Source organism: Vigna unguiculata, chromosome 9, assembly GCF_004118075.2.
Source record: "Vigna unguiculata cultivar IT97K-499-35 chromosome 9, ASM411807v1, whole genome shotgun sequence".
NCBI classification, from domain to species: Eukaryota; Viridiplantae; Streptophyta; class Magnoliopsida; order Fabales; family Fabaceae; genus Vigna; species Vigna unguiculata.
The window spans coordinates 31940033-31962759 of record NC_040287.1 but is presented as its reverse complement, the minus strand read 5'-3'; the positions used below and the strand labels follow the sequence as shown (position 1 = coordinate 31962759).

General features: G+C 32.5%; 3 protein-coding genes and 1 long non-coding RNA gene across 8 annotated transcripts; 2 read left to right on the top strand and 2 right to left on the bottom strand.

The window, feature by feature from the left end:
• Positions 1–245: 245 nt before the first annotated feature.
• On the top strand, positions 246–7246 carry LOC114163857 (hydroxyproline O-galactosyltransferase HPGT1). Its single transcript, XM_028048219.1, has 12 exons — positions 246–561; positions 639–702; positions 1079–1128; positions 1277–1470; positions 2475–2538; positions 2626–2698; positions 3351–3474; positions 5470–5557; positions 5653–5703; positions 6326–6397; positions 6473–6585; positions 6725–7246. Exons 1-12 carry the CDS (start codon positions 446–448, stop codon positions 6745–6747), a joined length of 1032 nt encoding a protein of 343 aa, XP_027904020.1. The 5' UTR covers positions 246–445; the 3' UTR covers positions 6748–7246.
• Positions 7247–7337: 91 nt separating this feature from the next.
• LOC114163858 lies at positions 7338–10313 on the bottom strand. The gene is made up of 5 exons (XM_028048220.1): positions 9999–10313; positions 9813–9871; positions 9390–9554; positions 9078–9179; positions 7338–7681 (listed from the first exon to the last, which is right to left on the bottom strand). The coding sequence occupies exons 1-5, from the start codon at positions 10111–10113 to the stop codon at positions 7547–7549; spliced, it is 576 nt and encodes a 191-aa protein (XP_027904021.1). The 5' UTR covers positions 10114–10313; the 3' UTR covers positions 7338–7546.
• A 427-nt stretch (positions 10314–10740) lies between these two features.
• LOC114162295 lies at positions 10741–12164 on the top strand. The gene is made up of 3 exons (XR_003599182.1): positions 10741–10821; positions 10935–10998; positions 12015–12164. It is a non-coding gene; the product is annotated as an uncharacterized LOC114162295 (long non-coding RNA).
• A 1258-nt stretch (positions 12165–13422) lies between these two features.
• On the bottom strand, positions 13423–17931 carry LOC114163312. 5 transcript variants are annotated; one of them, XM_028047543.1, is made up of 5 exons: positions 17746–17929; positions 17251–17296; positions 16465–16520; positions 14889–16211; positions 13423–14036 (listed from the first exon to the last, which is right to left on the bottom strand). In XM_028047543.1, exons 4-5 carry the CDS (start codon positions 16198–16200, stop codon positions 13630–13632), a joined length of 1719 nt encoding a protein of 572 aa, XP_027903344.1. In that variant the 5' UTR covers positions 16201–16211; positions 16465–16520; positions 17251–17296; positions 17746–17929; the 3' UTR covers positions 13423–13629. The 5 variants fall into 5 exon arrangements, with proteins under 5 accessions (XP_027903344.1, XP_027903345.1, XP_027903341.1 ...); XM_028047544.1 differs by lacking the exon at positions 17746–17929 and adding an exon at positions 17473–17729; XM_028047540.1 differs by having other exon boundaries at positions 14889–16520; positions 17746–17931.
• Positions 17932–22727: the final 4796 nt, after the last annotated feature.

The window sequence follows — 22727 nt, the reverse complement described above, 5'->3', positions numbered from 1 at the left end:
TAGAAGTACACTTTATAGTATAGCTCAATAAATTATTCTATCAACTACTGTATTCAATGTAACTTATTTTTGATAATAACTTCATCTAAGAGGTTATAATTAAAACTATTAACTTTAATAAGAAAATATTATTTAAAAAACATTTATGGTAAATTATTTATAATTAGTTATAGTAGTTGAATAAAATATTGATTTGATTAACATTTTTCTTTTCACTCAAATAAATCCGCTTCTGGCAAGAATAACAAGGCAGAAGGAAAAGGAGTGAATCAGTGGTGACTTACTTGACCAGCAACAAGAACCCACCACACCACACCACAACACCAAATTGTCTTCTCATCCTTTTCTCTGCATCTATCGAGTTCTGAATTATAATCCAATTCTCTCTGCGTCTACATATATAACACCATTGTCGTGCATAGGTTTGCATTGAATTGAATTCAAAATGCAGAGCAGGGGATCGAGTCACAGACTCTCAAGTATGGGTAACAATCGATCCCGCATTCCCGCACTCCTCATCTCCATGTTCGCCACTTTCGCTTCTATCTACGTCGCTGGAAGGTTCTTCTCTTTCTCTTCCTCTTCCTTCTTCCGTTGTCGTTGCGCTTAATTTCATTTTGCTCAATTTTCCTTTTCAGGCTTTGGCAGGATGCAGAGAATCGCGTTTACCTCATCAAAGAGCTCGACAGGATCACTGGTCAGGTCGGTTAGTTACTGCTACTCACTCCTCACACACTCTATTTTTCATTGATCTGTAATCCTCTAAATTCTTTCCCTGCAATTTCAATTACGTCGTTATCGCGATTCCTGGACGAATCGCGACCTATTGCACTGGATTTTAATTTTTGCGATTGCGGATTCAATTAATGCGTTTCAATTTGATCTGACACTGTCAATTTTCTGAATTCGAGAACTGGTTGATGGCGTCTGTATTATTAGTTATTATTAAGGAATTAGGATTCAGTATGTGTCGTAGATCAACTGTGTGATAATATTGTATTATAAAATTCGATGCATTAGGAGATGGACACTGTTTCTACTTGTTCTGGCTAAATTAACCGCGAGGTTTTCATTCTAGGGACAATCTGCTATATCTGTGGATGATACATTGAAGATCATAGCCTGCAGGTGAGTTAAATTTACTTGAACGCGTTGCTTAAAAAATTACCATGCTTTTTTATAGATTGCTATTGGATTTTATTCATGATGTCCTTTAGACTTTGAAGGTTTGCTAATTTATTTTTGTGACTGGTACCGTTGAATTATGTGGTTGTAGAGAACAACATAAGAAGCTTGATGCCCTTGAGACGGAACTTTCTGCGGCTAGACAAGAGGGTTTTGTTTCGAAACCCTTGATAGAGACAAATGGAACTTTTTCCAGGAGAAGGCCGTTGGTTGTGATAGGTATACTGACAAAGTTTGGCCGCCAAAAGAATAGAGATGCAATCCGCAAGGCGTGGATGGGAAGTGGTATTTATTTCTTTGCCATCTCTTCCTCACACCCACATGTCTTGAGTATATATTCGTCTGTTTTCGATTCAAAATGAATAGAAGAGCAGTAAATATGAAACGTGATGTAAAGAATTTATGTGAAGCCTGAACTCTATGGTTATCGTAATTTTGATTAATGTCATGTATTGCGAAGCTATATCTTCAATCCTGAATTGTAATTTTGTATTGAATCCTAAGATTCAATTATAAAGAAAACAGTACTTAGAATATATCATATAGATAATTTATAGTTTTCATTATAAACTATCAAATTAGAAATAGATAAAATAACATAAGAAGTCATATACAACAAAATTATCAGTTAAATGTAAGTTTGTGAAGACTTTATTTTAGGAGAATGGAAATGAAACAGTTAAACAGCTAGATAGTGTATATGCATTGAATGGTGAGTACAAAAAAAGGTGAAATAATCAAATAGGATGTGCTCACTAGTGTTCTTTAAGTTCTACGAGTTTCATAGATTCAATCATGTGTCTTAAGATATAAAGTCATTTAAGATTCATCTTGGAATATGAATGGTTACAAGTCAAAATGCATTGAGTCATAAGATTCAAATAGTGAATCTTAAGATTCTGAAAAGTATGTCAAAACATAAAATTGTGGTTTTAATTCACTGTTGCTGCATGTTGATAAGGATTTTCAATATAATATCTGTTTGTTAAAAAATCCATTTCCCTTTGCTCCTCTCTTCATTTCCACACTTGAAAGAAGACTCGGTATCCTCTTATTGATGTATTTTAATTCCTTTAATATCTGTTATTGATCATGAATCATAAGAAAACTCTATAATGGAAACTCTGTTTTTTATTATATTATACCTCATGTATTGATTTTGAATGGAGTTATTTTCAGAAATCATGAAAATTTGTTTTCAAATGTATCTTTCTTGGATAGTTTGTTTACAGCTTCCTGTACTAAGATTATCATTTAGATGTGATTTTCTTAAAGCACTATCTATGTAGGTCCATCTTTGAAGAAAATTGAAGATGGAAAGGGCATCATTGTGCGATTTGTTATTGGTAGAAGGTTCAAATTCTTTCTTTTAGACTTGTATGGGTTGGGGTGTGTGGGAGAAATTGGAACATCGCTTATATCTTACATATACTTTTGCAGTGAAAATCGTGGAGACAATCTGGATAAAGACATTGATCGTGAGAATAGGCTGACTAATGACTTCATAATTCTTGTATGTTCAATTAAATTCCGGATTTTTATCTCTTCATGTGCTTCTAAACTTTTTATTTTCTTAGAATTGCAAATTGACAGGCTAGGTTTATTATTTGGCATTTGCTTTTCTGCAAAAATCATTGCTAGTTGTCTCATTCTGAATTTGGAAATAGATTCTCCAGGCTCCTGAGTATAATTTTTAGATTACATATAACGTCCTCCACATGCCAAAATTGAATCTACCTGATTGCTAAAAGTTAGAACTGTGAAAATTTCACCACAGAATTCTGATGCAAAGAATTGGTCACCAGTTGTACCGGACCCGGCATAACTGGTGCCAGTCAGGAAAAACCTGTTTAATAACTTGTCTTTTTGGCTTAGTTATTTGACTGTGCATTTTGTTATTTGATTGTGCTGTTTCCAATGGTTAAAATCTCTCTTTTTTTTTCTTCTAAATGAAACTATATTTGAGTTGGCATCAATCTTGCGTTGACATCATTATATGATGCCACAATAATTTTTTTTCAGACTGTAGTTTAGATAAGTAAGCAGATGTGGGATTAAAAAGTAATACATCTGCTGTTGCTTAACTTGGTGCTTGTAACGCATGTTGAGACTTTTTTTGAGTGGGGATAAGGTAGTTAGCTCACCTTTAAAACTTATGCTGACAGGATAATCACGTGGAAACAAATGATGCACTCCCAAAGAAGGCTAAATTGTTCTTTGCTCATGCTGCAGACAAATGGGATGCTGAGTTTTATGCTAAAGTCAATGATGATGTTTATGTAAATATTGGTAAGTTTTCCTTTGATTGAATGAAGTGATTATTGTTAATCATGTAATTTACTTAATACTTCTCTTAGAAAGTAAATTTGGACACAATTCAATGTTACAAAATGAGTTTTGTACTTATTTATATACTATAGTTGGTCATATCTCTAGTTCGACAATAAAGTATATGGGTTCCTTTTATCTCTTAATTGAACTCCTCAATTAAATCCTTCCGTGCATTAGGGAGCTTCGTTGTTACAGATAGGAGTATGATCTTATGACCTCAAGTTTGTGGGAGTCATCATATGGTTGGACATTTCCTGTAAGTGGAAATGCTATTTTATCATTAAAACGGTGCTTTTCATGAACTCAAGGAGTGGTTGGATGGGGTTTTCGAAAAAAGGAAAAAGGCACTAAAAATCTTAAAGCTCCATTTATAGCTTCTTAATATTATCCTTGATTTTTGTGTAATTACAAAATAACCATTATCCTCATCTCCATCTCCCTCCTTTCTGTGACCATTCCATGGCATGTCTGTGTCTCTTCTCTCAACTTTCCTCATGGCTTGATTTCTCTGAATCTTTAATTGGACTTGTGGCTTCTCGGACTATTGTTGTTCAATCTTGGTATGCCCCTCTTTTATTTTTCTAGTCACTTAGGTTTGATCTGATTTATAATTTCTCGTTCCTATTTGTTGCAAAAAAAAAAATGGAAAAATGGAGAAGCTATACCTTTGATTTTGAGAAACCTCTTTTTTGTTTCAGCAAATAATTTAAGTATTGAATTTTTTGTTGACTGTTCAAGAGATGGACTTGCAGTGCCCACTAGCCTCGTAAGGAGACGTTCACTATAAGTAGTGACAGTAGCTAATAATCAGGCATACGCTTGGTCTATAAGCATACTAAGGGTCATGTTTAATCTAAGTAGTGACAGTAGCTAATACTCAGCCATAGACTTGGTCTAAAACCATACTAAGGACTCGTTTGTTTACACTTTTTATTAAAAGAAAAGAAAAAGTTTTTATTAGGAAGCGAGTTTACGCCAAACTCATTCTTACCAAATCAGTAAGGTGAGGATTGTTCCTAACATATAAATTATAAATTGACCTTGTCTCTTGTTGATGTGAGATCTTCAACATTTTTAATTAAATAAATGTGTTTAAAAACTTATAACAAATATGAGGTTTATTTTTTCCATTTTGAAAGGCTTTATTACTGTTTTGCTTGGAAGTGAAAAATAATAGCTTCTGCGTAAAATTATATCATAGAATCACTGCTTTAGCCTTGAGATTTTCGTCCTTACTTGAAATTGCAGATTGCATTACATATGCAGCTGTATGTTAAGAAAATTTGATATTATAGTGTACTTTTCTGTCATCTTTATAAGTTCATCTTAAAAACAGTTTTGGAAAAATTATCAATCTTTCGGCAGAAGGTTAATACTTGTCCAATGTAGTAGTGATCTATCCTTTTCTATTTTTCTTAACCTGCAAATTCAAATCTATATTCCTTCTTTTATATATGTCAAGAACTTCATGCCTTGTGATACCAAGAACTTCGTACTTGATGAATTTTAAAACATTAAAAGTTCATGTTAAATAATATATAATAGCTTAATTCAAACATTCTCATCGTAGATGGTTGCATGCTTCCGATGAAAACTTCAACCTATTAGAGAAATATCGGAAGAAAAAAGTATTCCTCTTGATAGCAACTGATGTTCTTGTGGAGTAATTTTCAAGTTTCATCTTTATTAGACATCTATTATCCAAGATTGTATTATTAGGCTACAACTCATTACCAAGTTCTACATATATAAAGCACCAGCAAGAATAGAGGAAATATATTAAAGAAAACAAAGAAGAAAAGAATTATATAAATTGTTCTTTTAATGATTGTATGATAACATTTTATTGTGTGCTCGCCCTCCTCCCCCACACCCTATCTAATAAAATTCCAGAGAACTTGTTAACCTTTTTAGATGTACATGTGTCTTACCACTTGGTATTTCCTTGCACAGATGCCTTGGGAGCTACACTTGCTGCTCACTTGGACAAACCACGTGTTTACTTGGGGTGCATGAAATCAGGCGAAGTTTTCTCTGAGCTGTGAGCCCCTTTAAGTTGCTTAAAATGCTTTATTTTATGCGCTCTAGAGAGAATATATGTTGTGATTCTCATGCTGGTATCTTGTAATATGACAGGAACCATAAATGGTATGAACCAGAATGGTGGAAATTTGGTGACAAAAAATCGTAAGTCAAGCAACCTGCTATTTCATGACAGAAAAAGTGCATTAATTTTACTGCATGTCAAACTTGTATAATAAATTAGTCACCAGTTATGCACCCAGCTTTTCATAACTGAAAGTGTATCTTTGGTGAAACAGTTTTTTTTTTTCACGATATTCTGCAACTGAGTTTGTTGATCCAGTATGTAAAACTGCAATACATTTTTTAAAACAATATTTTTGGGATAAGCCCATTATGGGACATCGTTGATTATATAACTGTTGGAACTAATTAGCAACAAATTTTTTTAGATTATGTTGTTTTATTTTAAATAAAACTCATTGACTGATAGGATAAATTTGTTGTTAACTTTTTTCTAGACAATATATTTGAGGCAGTTTATTAATTGATAGTTTTTCTGTTTTACTCATGTTCCATAAATAAGTTGACTTAATGACTAAAATTTTGTTTCCTGCACATACAATTCCTAATAAAAAATAATCCATGTGAGTTGAATATTTCATGTTTTTATTTAGTGTTATGGTGCAAAACACCGAATGCCTTGAGGTGCACTAACCATCATAAATATTTTTCTTCGTGTCATCTATCTCCTCTTTAAATGATGATCAAATCTCCTGCTCAACAGATACTTTCGCCATGCATCAGGAGAGATGTATGTTATATCACGAGCTTTGGCCAAATTTATATCAATAAACAGGTCAGATATACTCCTATCTGCACATACAGTGTTGTTTCCGTTTATGCATTGATCTTGAATCTGTTGACTTGACAGATCTATTCTTCGTACATATGCCCACGATGATGTGAGCGCTGGATCCTGGTTTATTGGACTTGATGTGAAGCATGTTCATGACGCAAAATTTTGTTGTTCATCTTGGTCGACAGGTCTCCCTCTCTATCCACGTGTATTTCATGTGCATGTGTGCTAGTTTAAAGTATACAAGAAATTTATATAGAAAATCTACTTACCGTAATAATGGTTGACGTCGTCAAATTTTGAAGTATACATGATAATGTTTTTCAGGAGCAATCTGTGCCGGTGTTTGAATTCATTCCAGTGCATTCTTGTGAGAAGACCACAAACGTAATACATGGGAGTCATGTTACAAGGTTTGCTTCCTAATATATTTTTGTTTAATTTCTATTGGAAGAGGAGGATTCGTAGAGATGTCTTTGGAAAAGTTGTTTGATGATCGAACAACAGTTTCATCTTACTTACGAGCACAGTTGGCAAGTTGAACGGTAGAAGGTTTACTTGCAGTTATAACTGAGGCATGCAACATCGTACAGCAAATAAAACTTCAGCTTCCAGCCGCCTTTTTTTTTTTTTTAATACAAGAGCTTGCTCCCTATAAATTGGTTTCTCAGTCTTTTCGTAGGCGTTGGGAAAGAGGACTCTTATTCGTTAAATAACTTCCAAAAATGTACTTACTGGAAAGGATTTATAGGAATGACATGGTGGCTCATAATCTCATTTGCAGTTAAGGGAACTTTGTTTTTGTACATGAAATAGGCAATGTGAATTTTGATTCATGATTATGTTTTATTCATATAAGTTAACTATTTATCATTAGAATCTGAAGATTCACAATAGAATAATGTAATTCATCGTTTGACATCCAAAGCAAAACATAACATGGGGAGGAAATCAGATCTATTTGTTATGATGTTATCTCTAAAAATTACCAATCCTTTCAAACCAAAACCAATTCCACAAAGTCACCAACATATGTGTATGTAAAACTAAGGACACCACCACCAACAGATTGCCCATGTCTCAACCTATATCTGACAATTATTTATCATTGTACAAAGAAATTAACATATTCCTCAGTCATTAACAGTCTCACGATGAACCGTTAAGGAAATGCGCTAGTGCCCTGTCGGTACGGTTGTCATTCATAACCAGAGCTTCAGCAACGCTATTTGATGAAAACCCCATTTCACGTAGAAGTGTGTAGCCTTTCACAAATTCTTGAACCTTCAAATGAGAAATACATTAAGTCAGAAAAACGAATTAATCTTACGGATCTTATGAGTGCTACTGTGACAGCTGGCAACACAAATAAAAGGATTTTAGCAATAGTCTAAATAAGAAAAGCATCAAGCCATCAGATGGTATTCAACAAACAGAAAATACAAATAAGGATTACTTCCAAAATCATAAATATGCATCCAATGTGGTCAGTGCCAAAAATAAAAAAACCCACGTGATGTAATTTACGGATGCACCCCTTCAAGACAGGTTTAGTCCTGGCCATCATCCGAAGAATGACAAAGCAAAACACTTAGAAATAAGATCCAAGCGGGGTAAGCTCTTCAAATTCTCTAATGCTAAGAAAGGCCAATAATTATATTCGATTTGGACGCAGGCTCCAAAATAAGCTGGAAAAGCTTTTAACAGAATGCAAACAAGAAGACAACTAGTCAACTTTAAATCAATGTTTTAGAAACTAGATCTACAACTAAACCAGAGAAGCCATTGGTTCACAATTTATGTTGAACCTCGATCAAACTGGTAGAAATAAAGTTTATATTTTTAGATTTATTTAATATTTTAAGTGATGAAATAGTATATAATCATAAAATTCATGATATAGAAAATTGCATATTAATATAAAAAACTAAATCGTATGTTCTATAACATAAAAAATTAATAACAATTGGCAATAATGCATAACTATGTGCAAACATATGTTTTTATTCACCTCAATATTTCAGATTAAATTCAAAAGATAAAAAAGGTTTAAAATTTTAAAATTTTGAAATACCGGTTCAAATTGATTTACAACACCAGTTCCGCACAGTTCTTTACCAGTTTGGAATTAGCTGGTTTTTTTTGGTTTAACTGACCCGTCACTAGACCAGTTCCTATGCTAAACTGATCAAACTAGTTAGTTCGGTCTAGTTCTGAAAACTGAATTGAATAGAAACTTAGGGTAAAAATTCTTCCATTTCGGCTTAAAGCATAACATGTAAGGATACCAAAGCAACCCTCCTTAATGACCATTGAGGTTCGTAAATAAAAGGAACTAATAGACTCACAGAATACCAATGCTACTCTCCTTACCAAGACTGAGAGACGTGGTAAGAAGAAGACAATCAATCAAGCGACACATCCAAAGATGTACACATTGTTTAGCTAACTATCTCTATTAAACTGATCACTTTATCATTCTTGCGAAAGCAATCAACTCCATGATTGGAAGTAAGTTCACAGAAATAATCTGGAGATAAAGTTCAGTATCAAGGGAAGAACCATTTGGGTTACAAACAATTATGTAATCAACATGGTCATTTCAGAATCATAATCATACTTTTCACTAATGTTATTAACTGAAACATGACAATGATGAGTGTCAGTGATCATAACTTACTTTGGTTGGATTATCACCATAATTTTCAACAGCAATTGGAACAGCTTCTTGGCTGAGCCCCATGGCAATAAATTTGCTCACAATGGAATCCACAGCAGTATCCTAAACAAAAAAAGTTTCATTTTATACTTGAGAATTGGACCTTGGAAACAGTAAATGATTTATACACACACAGAAAAACAGTGTTCCAAATTAATTACAAATTAAGAAATAGTAATCTATCACCTCTGCATAATAAATACAGGAAAGAAATTTATTAAACCCGTCACAACAGCATAACCTGTAACTCCTTGCTCTAAATCAAGAACAAACCTTTGCTGTTGAGGGATCAGAAACTTTGGTCGGGATATTTTCTGATCCAAATTTGCTCCAATCTGGGTTATCCTTAGCTGCTTCGGCTAAAACTTTTCTCTCTAACTCAAAATCAAATTGGAAGTTGCTCATTGGACTATCTCCAGCATAAGACGATAAATGAGGCTGCAAAATTGCCAAAACAATCAAAAGATCTTATTCAACCATCGAAACGGACCAAGTCAATTATGCAAAGCTTTAGAATTTTCAGACTTGGCATGGGAAGAACAGCCTCAAAATTCGTCCTGCTTCACCAACATCCAAAATGTACTTCACAAAGTAATTGTATCCGTTCAAATTACAAATCATTCTCACAAGCATTAAAACGTAGAGTAATTTATAAATTCTCTCAATCCACAAAAATAATAACAAAGCAAATCTTACCGGCGGTCTGATCCTATATTCTGGCCTTATAGCAACCCTAACGCCAAATCCTAATCCTGCTGCACATTCAATTCAATACGAAAAGTCAACTTTACCGGCGATGTGATCTCTTTCATTCCTGCAAATTTCAAGAAAGAACAGAAAACAAACGAAAACTTAAACCCTCAATCAGAGAGAGAGGGTTACATGAAGGAGTGTGATTCTGCTCATTCGGCGTCCGACGGTGCATCGGTGACGGTGGCGGTGGCGGACGGTACATCGGAGCTTGTAGGCCCAACCTGCTTCTGAAATCGTAGTCCATCGAACAAGCGTGTGCCGTGCCACTTCGAACTGGAGCCCGATTCTAACTTTGCCTTGTAAGTTTTGTTTTCTTTGTCAGATCAAACAAAATGTTTAATCAGATAATTATTTGAAATTTTGACTATATATCAGCTGAAGGAATTGACTAATCAAAGCTGAACCGAGTTCTAAAATGTAAAATTGTTGATACCTAAATTTGTTCAGTTAGTCAATAAACAATACATGTCCATGCACGCTAATTAATACCAGGGTAAAGTTGAAGGATTTTGTTTTTACTTTCTCTTTAATTATATTTTTATATTATCTTTTGTTTACTTAGTTTAAGTTTTATGATATCAAGTCACTCAATTAAAAAAAAATCAAACAAAAGGTTGAACTAACATTTTCAATTCTTTGAAATGCAACCATATGATTATTTGTTCAAATAAAGAGGGGGAAATAAGTTTATTATGAAGCATGAGCCGGAAAAATCAATAAAATAGACTAAGAGAGACTAAATTTAAGAACCCACTAACTACCCATTTCCACACACTCTCTTCTACCACAGAAAACACACTCCACTCTCTGTGTTTCTTCTCTCTAAAACCCCCTCACAACCTCCCTTTGAAGCAAGCTCATTCTTCTTTCTAATCACTTTCACTCTGTTGTAGTTGTTGAAACCCGGAACCAGGAGAGGAACTCCTCCTCAAGCTGAGCCATCCCCCTTCCGGTAAGACAAATTTAGTTTCTCCCAATTCTCTTCAATTCTGGGATTTTTGGGAGTTTGATACCTACCAAGACCGAATTAGAGTCTTGTACTCACCCAAAATTTTTGAATTTCAGCCCCTTAGGTTGAGAATTGAGGTGCCCTTGTGCTAGCGCCTTGCTTGTGGTGTTTTGTTAAAAGGTAAGGGAAGCTAACCGATACTTTGTTCATTTGAGCTGTAAATTATGTTTTGTATGAGATTGGTGTGTTGAATTGACTTCTTGAAAGGCTTGTGTGTGTGTATGATCATGTTGGCTTCGAATTTGCGTTATTGCATGTGAAAACAGTGAGATGATCTGTTATTTTCGCTTAGGCGGGCGGGTCTCGCCTAAGCGAGACTATCAGAAAGGCTCACCTCTGAAACTAAGCGAAATCTTGCCTAGGCGAGCTGGAGTCGCTTAAGCAAGACATACTCTCGTCTAAGCGAACCAGTTTAGCCTGAGCGAGAGTTCGCTCAGTTTTAATCTTTGCCACTGTTTGATGTCTCGCCTAAGCGAGATAGCTTCTCGCCTGGGCTAGATTACCTAGCTTAAGCGAGATTCACTGCAGTGGAGTACACCAACTTCTGTTTTAATGGAAAAACGACATGTTTTACTATGATTCTATGCAAGGAAGCTTTCATGTGTTGTTAGGTCAGTAATTTTTGTATTATGTGATGAGATTTGAAGAGTATGAGTATGTAGTGTGATGGTTGGAATGGAATTTCAAGGGAAATTCATGTGAATTGTTAGAGTGTAAGGACGTGTGGAATCCTTAATTGGTTGGTATCCTGAAACTCCAATAATCATTCACGCTTAGATAGAGTAGAATGGATTATGTCGTGAGGAGTAGCAGGAGGTCCTAGTCCTTGGACTTGACCCAGTCCTAGACGCGAAGGGGACTTACCCTGGGAACGGTCGGGTGATAACCCCTTGTGTCCAGACTCTGCAGAGTCTGGGAACCGTTGCAGGTGCAAGCCACCAAGAGCTCCAATGTCGCTTACACAATCCGGATATCGAGTCTAGAATTTTAATTATTGATCTGTGTTGTGAGTGATGCAAATGATGTTCTGTGTTATCTTTCTTTTCTCTCAGTTAGCTTACCCTTTCTTTTGTTCATGTGGTTTTTGCGCTCGCGGCTTCTCCTTTGCTATGATCGCCTATTGTTGGTGTGAGCAGAGCCTAGCCCAGATGATGATGCCCCCCTTCAGAGCAGGAACCGATCCCTCTTACTTGTTGCTGTAGTAGTTTTGAACTGTACTTTTGAAGAGTCTTAGCTTGGCAAGTTGTTAAGCCCCCTTCTTATACTTTTGGATGACTGTACCAAACGCTTATACCGTATATATATATATATATATATATATATATGCGTATATATATATGCAACTGCTAACTCCACTATCTGCTATGCCTGATCATGAATTAATGTTTTGTTTGATAGTGTGAAAGACTATTAAATGGGATGTTACACTAAAACTGTGACGAATTAATTTTAATATTTTGATCTGATCAGTTTAGGGCTCGATCTAAATTAACTTAGTTTAACTAATATAGGTTAATGAATGGGTTGGTTTTATAAAATAATAATTATATTTAAAAAATAGTGAAAATATTACATAAATATTTTATTAAAACAATATCAACATTATAATTATTAAATTATTATGTCTAAATTTAAGATTATTTTATTAATATAACTTTAGATTCTAAAATATATATTTTACTTAGTTTTTTAACTTTTAAATGGGTCAAAATAACATGTTGACTTAACAAGATAAAAAATTTACATGATTACCTTTTGGGTCAAACTGAACTAATTTGATAATTTTAAGTTAATGTTGTTAGTTTTATAAATTGTACTATACATAATTATCAGTTGTATTGTGCATAATTTAAATTCATCAATTTAGTTGCTAAATATTTCAAAGTTAATATCGGATGAAAAAGTAGTTACATTGAAATTGAAATTTTTGAAGGATTTGATTGAATTTGGACCAAGATAAAATAAATAAACAATTACAATAAAAGAAGTAAGTCAGTTTAGTGAGAAGTGTGATATAGGTTTCTGCTTTCCTCTTCAAAAATAGCTGCACTGCATTGAATCAAATTTGAACTTGGTTTTATTATCCACAGATGCTTACTTTTATATAATTAATGATTTTATTCTTTTAAAATGAGTGAATACATAATGGAAAAGACAAGGTTTAATCAAGCCAGCGAAAACTAGTTGAAAGAGAAAAATTATATATATATATATATATATATATATATATATACTCTTCATATTTTTTCATCAAATAACAATTTGATTCTCAAACTTAATAAAAATGTAAATTTATTGTTCGATCATTTTCATATATGTGACGACTAATTTTAAAAGATTAAGACTTTAATTACATTTGATTGAAAATATATAAATAAAAATACGTTTTATTAAAAGAAAAAAATAATTATTTTTCTGAAAACCTTGACTAAACATGTGCTATAATGTAAATTTTTTATTCTTATGTAATAGTACTGTATACTTTCCACTAAGAATTAACATATTCATGTGAGACTAAATACATAAATTCAGATACAATTGTTGTGACTCCAAAATCAAATGTGATTGTTGAATTTCTATATTTTGATAAAGAAAAATTACAATTCATTAATCAACAATCCTATGCTCCCACGAGTTGGCAGAGGGAGACAAATAATAGAGTCCTGTCTTTACATCACTTTCGAATACACTCCTACAAGAAAAACTGAGAACTAGAAAGAACACCCGCTATGGTACATAATGGATACAAAATTACAATCCAAATATGGGGTCATTTGCACCAAATATAGAAGAACCAAACTGTCTCGTATTCAAATCATTGCTATCCAAGGCTGGACCAAAACGATCCAGCCACTGTGTTGGACTTGCAGTTTCGTTCTCCTCCACCCACTCAGAAGTCATGTCAATATCATCAAATTGAAGCAGATCAACTTCTGAAGACTTAGCATTCATCTGTCTAGCTAACTTCAGGTTGTAGTTTATATAAACCAGGTCATTCAATGTTTCTCTATCAATCTTGTTCCGCTTCTCGGAGTGAATTTGTCTGAAGGTACTCCACTGCCTGTGAAATGAGAAGGTGCTACAAACTTGACTTAATATTCTAATGGCAACTCGTTGCAACCCTGGAGCAGAATCACCATACTGCTCCCACCAAAGCCCTACAACGAAAAAACGATGAGTTTGCAGAATAACTAACGTACAGAGTAACGGTATCAGCACAGTTGCAAATAAATAAAATTAGTTGAAAAAAGTAGATAGAAAACAACAAAATCACGTTCTTATGAAACATGCTGTTCAAAATCCATTGCACAAGATAAACAGCAGATTAAAATAATCAGCATCCTTGCCACTGCTCATTAATACGATTATAATGATGCTTGTCAATCAAAGCATGGTCTGGCATTCGCTAACAATAGACATGTCAGAAACATTTTGTTTTGTTGTTCTCTAATGAGCAATTACAAATACCAAAAGCTCAAAGCAAAGAGCAGACACATTTCAGCTTGATGTGGACATCATCCCCCCAAGAGAAAAAATGGCATATAGATAAGAATTAAACCAAATGAAACGAGATGTTGTTCCTGGAGGCTAGGACTATCTAAGTTTCTCATATTACGACTGAAGGAGAAATCAGATGCTAAAAGTTGTACAGTGAACGAAACAAAAAAAAAGTCTTATTAATAAAAAATGAACTGAAAAAAGTCCTACAGTTAGTTTCGCATGACCTATCTTTTCAAATACATTCCATTCATTTATGATTTAACCAACTATCCTTCCACAAGTCCCCTCACACAAAAAATAAAACCCAACTTTGTCCACACTGGAACATCATAAATCCTGGAATTAGGCTCAATTACTCGATGTGCATGTTTTCTTTACCTAAAACCCAATGTTGGAGTTGGTCACTAATATTCACAAAAGTTGTTGGACTGAACAAAGCAACTTAAAATGAACCTCATCACAAAATTGACTCAGTGAAAATGTATCAAGGGGAACTATTTAAAACTTACAGGGTGCAACTGTATGCCTTGCCTCCTTTGCTAGGCTACAGCCAAACATGCCATGTGCCTTCGTAAAAGTATAGATTTGATTGGTGATGTCACGCCTCATATCTGGTACAGGAAGCAATTTCTCCAGAACATTAAAGAAGTCTTCTTTTATGGAAGAAATAAATTTTATTTCAGGATTGTATTGAATACTGGGGTTCAAAAAAGCAGCAGCAGCATGTAGAGGTGAATGGAGTTGGTCTCGCCACTTTTTATCAACTATATCTAGGAATGTCTTACACTTGTTCTCATCCATTATGTAGTATGTCCTGATTGATTCTTTGGCCCTTGTCATTAGCTCATATATGGAACCTACAGTTGGTTTCCCTTCTGATACTTCCCTCAATACTTTTAAAAAGGGCTCAGAGATGGCCACACACTCTTCCACTGTCCTCCAGAAATCACCATCTTCAGCAATTGCAACACAAGAAATACTTTGTGGTTTATTTGCATAAGAAGTGTTTGAGGCATATTCGTGGCTGTGAAACATATTCTTCAATCTTGTTCTCAACCTCAACATAGACTGTAAAGACATAAAGGTGGATACAGACTTTGTGATCCCAGTCCTGATAAGTTCCTGGCCTCCACTGTACTTCTTCATAAGATCAAGCAATGAGGCATTATTGTATATTAACTTTGAAATCGTTTGTGCTTGTAAAATACATCTAGTAACCCAATCAACCTTGGAGAATTCCTCCAAGATTAGGTTTAAACATTGAGAGGCACAAGGAGATACAAATATAGTTCCATAGCTCTGCACAATATGATTTGCAATACCAGTATAGTTAACACTGCTGTCCATAATAATTTGAACAACGTTTTCTACGCCAAATTCTTGAATTACAGAATCAAAAAGATCAGCCAGCCACTTCGTGTTCTTGAAATATGGAGAGGCATCCACAGATTTATGGAAAAAGGTCCTGGATGGTGAAGAGACTAAGAAATTAATTATGGCCTTTGATTTATAATCAGTCCATGTGTCTGCAATGATGGTACAACCTGTAGTTGCCCACTCTTTCTCAACATCTTTTGACTGTAAGCCCACTTCTGATTTTACCCTTTCCAACCATGTGGTTTTCAGGATTTCTGCTGATGGACCAGCAAATCCAGGACCACACTTTGCAATGGCATCAATCATCAACTGATACGATGAAGACCTTGCAACACTGAAGTCCAACTTATTCTCAAAAAAGAATAGAGCAATATTTCTCTCTGCATTCTCTTGGTTGTTTGTAGAGGAAGGGGTCATAGGATTACCGGTGGGGAAAATCTTCATAAGAGGGGATGCTGCATCCAAAGATACAAGAGCTTTAGTTGCCGAAAGATTACTGGGTGACTTGACTTCTGCTAGTTTTTGTTTCTTCACGCAAGAGGTTTCTTTGACCTCTTCCTTTGATGCTATTATACCCCTTACTCTATCTGTAACATCATCTCTGACCTTGCTACAAGGATTTACCCCTTTACTTGGGAATCGAGATAAATGATGTTTCAACCTACTTATGCCACCATTCAAAACTCTTTGGCAAAACTTACATCTTACCTTGTTTCCATCTAATTTCTCAGCATATTCCCAACAGACATCTTTTTCTCGAACCACTGCCGAGTTCAAATAAGAAAAGTAAATCAGCACATTATATGATAAGCTGTCTATGATTCTGTTAATTTATTATATCTACATCAGAGTAACCAAGAGTAAGTTAACAAAATATTTAGATTATAAATGAAAGTTTAGCAAAAAGAAAAATAAAATTTGTTATCTAAACCCCCTGAAGAAAATGGTATTGATATGGTAAGAAGAATATTAAAGTAAAAGCTAATGAATTCATTGGGTAATAAATAATTACTCAATACCGGGTTCCACGGTTTCAAATTATGGTTGAAGTTACAAATGTGGTCACAATTGCAGCCACTGTGATTGTGTTTGCTGTTATGCTTATTATGGCCATTGTAGCGTGAATTTATTTCATGTTTGCACCAAATATAATTCTTCGAGAATCATATTAAACATTCTACATCTCTTGTTCTTCTCCCTTCTGAATTCCACCTCTCCCTCGTTACAAGCTCTTTATCATTTTACTATATATGTAACACATAAAAAATCCCTATAAATCTAACAAAAGAGGAAGAATGAAAAATTAATTATGAGGACTATGAAGCAAGTTGCGGTCCTATGCAGCCATTTCACCGACTGTGAAGTGCATTTTCCTGTGATTACCAAAAACAGTTCAAGTGTGGTGTGATACTACATGCTAGGTCCATTAATGATACAATCAGCTTCCGTGTTGTTTTAAAAGACAGGCATAGCAAAACAAAAGCTTCAACTTACTTTACGACGCAGTAACGTAGCTCCTGGAGAATAAGTATATGACAACCTACACAATAAGATCAAACCAGAAAATAGGGTAAGCATCTCATCAGAAACGCAGCACACTGACATAAACCACGATCATTCAAGCACAAAGTGATAATTCAATGATTGAAGAAATGAACACGAATAAAAACTAAAGTGGTTCAGTGAATTTTTTCAAGAGACAGAGTAATCCATCACATAATTTAACTCTTCAGTTGCTTGTAAAAGCATTAAGTGATGTCAAGCATCAAATTCAAATCGTCTTTCATTTTACTCATTTTGCAAACACGTGAAGATATTCCAATCTTTCAAAGTAATTGAATAATTTTCCTTCCAATCACCCAGTGATCTGAATCTATTTTGCGAAAATGGATCAAATTTCATAGATACAGAAAATCAATTGCATTTAAAACAAATAAAAATGATGAAGATGAGAAGAAATAATGAGATAGCGAGAAATTTGGAGCTTACGGAGTATGAGAGATTGGTCAATCCCGACGGAGAGATAAACGGAGGTCTCGGATTTCAATAATTTTTTCGATTTATCGCGATATTTTCGAGCTAGGGTTTATGCTGCTGTGTATCCTCGCTCTTATCTTTTCCTCTCTCTCCTCCCTTGTCACTAACTTTTTTTATCTTCTCTTGTATTTTCTCGTTTTTTCGATTTTAATTTTGTTTTATTTTTGTTCTGCTTAGTAGCATCTCTTGTGCTATTGGGTCTCCTTTCGGCGATATCTCGCGCATATTTAACCAATGGTAAAGAACCAGATGGGATTTGGTGAGAGGAAGATTACGAAGTGACAAATAATCACATCAGATTAATTCGTATGAAGTAAGTATAAGTGAAGTAAGAGAATATAAAGAAGTTAAAATTAATTACGATTAATTTAAAATCACTTAATACGGTAAATTTCACAATCACTTATTGCTATTATTAAAAAATGGAAATTTATTATTGAAAATAAATAACTTTTATTTTCACCAGTGAGTAAGAGGTAATACCTTTTAAGAAAAAGGAATAATATCTGTAAGGGGATTATACGAAAAGAAATAGTGAATAGTAATGCGAAGACATGGCTGAGTTATACTGTGGTATAATGTTGAAGTGTATAGTTACTTTTAATATTTTGATAAAACATTTATATATTTTTTTCTTTTAAAAAATTTAAAATATAATTATTTGAGTTGAGAGTGAATTCAATAATTTGATCAAGTAATAAAGAAAGATGGTACACAACCTTTTAGTTTGAACTCTAAGAAATAAATAGGCTACACGAAAATTTACTCTAATATGATTGGTACTAAAATTAAATAGTACATGTTCAGATAAAAAAGTAAAATAGGAAATACATAATTATGTAAATCTCTTTAAAAAAAATCAGGATGAAAAATATCACAACACATAAATATGTGAAAAATCACCTCCATACACCAACCATCAAATGAATGATATAAGAAAGTGGATGTGTGTAACCATTTTGTGACTCAAGGTGAAATTTAAGATAGGAATATCGTGTGAATATACATCAACACTATCTTATTTAATTTTAGATTTTTTAAGCGGCAAAGTTATTTATTAAATTTTTATTATTAAACAATTTTAAATATGGAGTTTAGTTTATTTCAAATATTATTTAATCAATTTTTATTTTGAAAAACTCCATCAATAGTTACTAGTAAGGTTATGATATTTTATAAACAATGTATGCATTTGAAAAAAAAAAACTAATATTTGTATATAATTCTCCAACTTGACAAAATGATAATGACAATAAACAATACAAAAAAAATGACATCCAAAACAAAAAATGTAAGAGTGAAATGGTCAATCTTTATAAGAAGTTAATGATTTAAACTTAAACAAGTGAAATGAATGGGTGAAGTATTGCGCAATGTGTGAGAATGTAATATTGATTAGTATATCAATGGTCAATTCTCACTTATGATATGTATGGTACTGAAAACTCCTTTATATTATTACATTAATACTAACAAATCGGACTTGTAATTTTCATGAAGCCTTTTATATATATATATATATATATATATATATATATATATATATATATGTATGTATGTATTTTTTGTGTAATTAAATGTATTATCTAGAGGCTCATCATTTATTTGACTAGAATTCCGAAACTCTCCCTACAATGATGTTTTTATAATTCTTTAAAATGTCCAAAGAGTCCAAACAAAATATACCAATTCAAATAAATGTTACATCTCAGTGGTTAGAAAGGAAAAAAGGGTAGAGAAGGGGAATGTTTATCCTAAAGAAAAGTAGGTAAATAAGGTTAAGTTGGAAGAAGAAAAAGAGTGTACCAGTAAATAATGGGGTGAAAACAACAACCTCCCAAATTTCGAAGCCTAAAACCGATTGTTTGATGGGCTAGTGTTATGTGGTACGGTTTGATGTTGGGCTCCCTGCAACTCTACATAAATTAAATTTTATTTTTATTTTTTTTGAATTATACAATCTCAAAAGTATTTTTAGAAGTTAAAAATGACTTTTGCATTACAATGATTTCAAAGTAATTTTTCTTGCAAAAACCTTTTCGATTATAATAGTCAAAAGTGAAAATAATATTCGAATATGCTATAAAAAATACAAAAATTATATTTTTATTATACACTAACACAAGAAAAAATTTTATGCCTAATATTTTATATTTGACTTAGGTTAAACATAATTGTGAAAGACATAAATTTACGTATGATAAAATATTAGACATAAATTTACCTTTGGTGCTTATACAATATACATAAATTTACAATTTACGTACGAGATAGAAGCGAATATAATCCTATGTCTTTTTCCTTTATTTTTTTGTCGATATTTACCTTTGGTAATGCATTAATGAACATAGATTTTGGAGTTTTTTTTTTCTTTTAAAAAAACTGAATTGGTTTTGGCATGAAATCAATTAAGTTGCCATTTATTCACTAATATTATATGTAAATTTATTTTTTTATGTATGAGCATGATGTACTAAACTTAAAATTTTGATTATATATATCATGTCTAAGTTTGGTACACCTTACTCAATTATAAAAGAGTATATTTACATCTAATGCTAAGGGATAAAATTTGACCATTTATTTATAAAAATACTATGGGTTATTTTTGTGTCTCATGCTTATATGTGAAATATAAATTTTGCGACATAATAAATTGTTTTTGTGTTATTGATAAATGGAAAATTTATGGAGGTATTCAGGAAACAACTGCTTTCACTTTGTTCCAAAACAAGAGAAGAAAAGTCCAGTGCTTTCTCATTAATTTTGAGCTATGTCGTGATCTACTTGCTCATCTCATTCCTCGTGTCTTATTGTGCCACCCTTACTTTTTCTTTTGAAGAATGATGTTTCGCTCACAGCAATGGCTACGATGACGAAAGAAATAATAAAAGTGCAATAATACTAGAAATTGTCATTCTGTGGTGTAAACCAGCTTTATTTATTCATAAACCAACCAACCAATTAATGCGTATTGTTGTGGATGGGGCATGCGATGGAGCCAAATTTCTTAAGAAATTTGTTTATTCCTTTTGAGATGTGAATGTGTAGGGAATGGTGCAGAGTGCAGAATGAGGAGTGCAGCATTTGACCTGTACCATGTCCCATGCATCACTCACGAGTCACCAATTCTATTATATTACAATAAATGGATGCATATTATTTTACTTCTCTAAATTACTACAACCCACCCTCTTCTTCTTTTTTAATTTTGGTTATCTACATGCATGAGAGTTATTGTTTTTGGTGGTTACAACGACAACCTATTTTTAGTCTCTTTCTTATTATTTTTATTATCTCTCTCGCCATTGGCAGGGGAAGGGTTGGTGCACGTGGCCAACAGTACAATTGCCATCAAGAAAACATTGGCTGACTTTTCATATTTCTCAATTTAAGTAAGGACAAAATTTAAGGATTATGTGTTCGTATGTTTAAAGTTTTTAAGTTTTAATTTTTTTCATAAATAAATTTAATTAGAATATTTTACTTGAGTTTTTATTAAATGTTTTTTATTTATTTGTATATGAAGATTTTATATTTTTCAATCGCATTTTTATTGTTTAATTTATTTTTGTTAATTGCAAGACATGATTGTTATATATATTCTGCTATCATTGTGTATTTAGAAAGTGAGATTTTTTTTATTAAGTTGTTATTTTGTTTTATTGTTTTTATTTCTTTTTTTCATTGAAAAATGTGATGTTTCGTAATTAATTAAATAATTAATAATTAAAAAAATAAAAAAATAATATTATTTTATATTAATCACAAAATTTGAGATGTAAAAAATTAATGACACAACATAATAATCACTTCATTCAATTAATAAATAAATTAATCGAAAAAACTCAATTAAAAATTATAAATATTTTGAATACAATATATAAGGCTTAATTATAAGTACATAAATTTATTATTGACTTTAGTCCATTATAAACCTATTTTTCAATTAAAATTGTAATTTTATCCTAACAACTTTTATAAAAATGATGTTTAAAATCTTAATTTGTTTTTATAAATAAATTTATAACTCAATTAAAAATAATATTTTTTTCATAAGGTAGTAGCAATAAGATTGGGCGAAATACAAGCGGGTGCTTTACTGTATTTATTTATTTTAAATTTATGTATTATTTTTTATTACTTTAGTAACTAATATTTTTATACTCCGTTATTGCATGTGAAATACTGATTAAATAATTTCTTTATAAAAAGCCCACATTAAATAAAATATAATATTAAGTAATAGTTGTATAGTGAAAGAATAATTATTTAAATGAAAATAAATTAAAAAAGAAAAAGAAAATAAAAGATAAATTATTAAATTACATAATAAATTAGTGGTCTACGTGATTGAAGATGCAAGAGTACTTTGAAAAATTGAATAAACTTGATTATTGACTGAGTTGAGTTGAACAATTGAAACAAAAGAATGAAAAAATTGAAATGATTGGAAATATCCACCATAATGATAACGAGTATATATATACCATCGAAACAAGTTATTTCTACTTTTCTACTTTTGGTAAAACAAAAAGTCAATAATCATATTATATATACATGGTAAAAAAAAATCTAATTAAGAACTTTAGAAATAGATTACATTTTATTGTCAATAACCTCTCCAGTAAGAACGGTACAATACGTTACGATTTAATGGATAATAAATAGTGGTCAACGGATGCAATGCTAACAATAAAATGCAATTTGTCTAAAGAGATATGTTACACACATATATATAAAATGTGGAATAAACCCTGTCTTCCATGATGATCAACATAATGTCCATGGTGTCAATATCCAACCAGCCAATGTCAACGGGTTTCTGATACGTTTGTTGTAATATTTTTACTGTATATATACTGTGTATATGAACGTAACTTGTACAGTATCGTGTCGGTGGAATGGGTAATCCTTTAATATAAATATAATCA

What these genes read in the sequence shown, in the direction of transcription:
- LOC114163312 (XM_028047540.1), bottom strand. An exon ending in AAGGCATACAGTTGCACCCT is followed by an intron (nt 14,037 to 14,888) that starts GTAAGTTTTAAA and finishes TTTTCGTTGTAG; the next exon opens with GGCTTTGGTGGGAGCAGTAT.
- LOC114163858 (XM_028048220.1), bottom strand. Translation starts at nt 10,113, where the DNA reads ATGGACTACGATTTCAGAAGCAGGTTGGGCCTACAAGCTCCGATGTAC. An exon ending in CTGATCCCTCAACAGCAAAG is followed by an intron (nt 9,180 to 9,389) that starts GTTTGTTCTTGA and finishes TTTTTTGTTTAG; the next exon opens with GATACTGCTGTGGATTCCAT. An exon ending in ATGGTGATAATCCAACCAAA is followed by an intron (nt 7,682 to 9,077) that starts GTAAGTTATGAT and finishes TCTCATTTGAAG; the next exon opens with GTTCAAGAATTTGTGAAAGG.
- LOC114163857 (XM_028048219.1), top strand. Translation starts at nt 446, where the DNA reads ATGCAGAGCAGGGGATCGAGTCACAGACTCTCAAGTATGGGTAACAAT. An exon ending in CAAGGCGTGGATGGGAAGTG is followed by an intron (nt 1,471 to 2,474) that starts GTATTTATTTCT and finishes CTATCTATGTAG; the next exon opens with GTCCATCTTTGAAGAAAATT. An exon ending in TGATGTTTATGTAAATATTG is followed by an intron (nt 3,475 to 5,469) that starts GTAAGTTTTCCT and finishes TTCCTTGCACAG; the next exon opens with ATGCCTTGGGAGCTACACTT.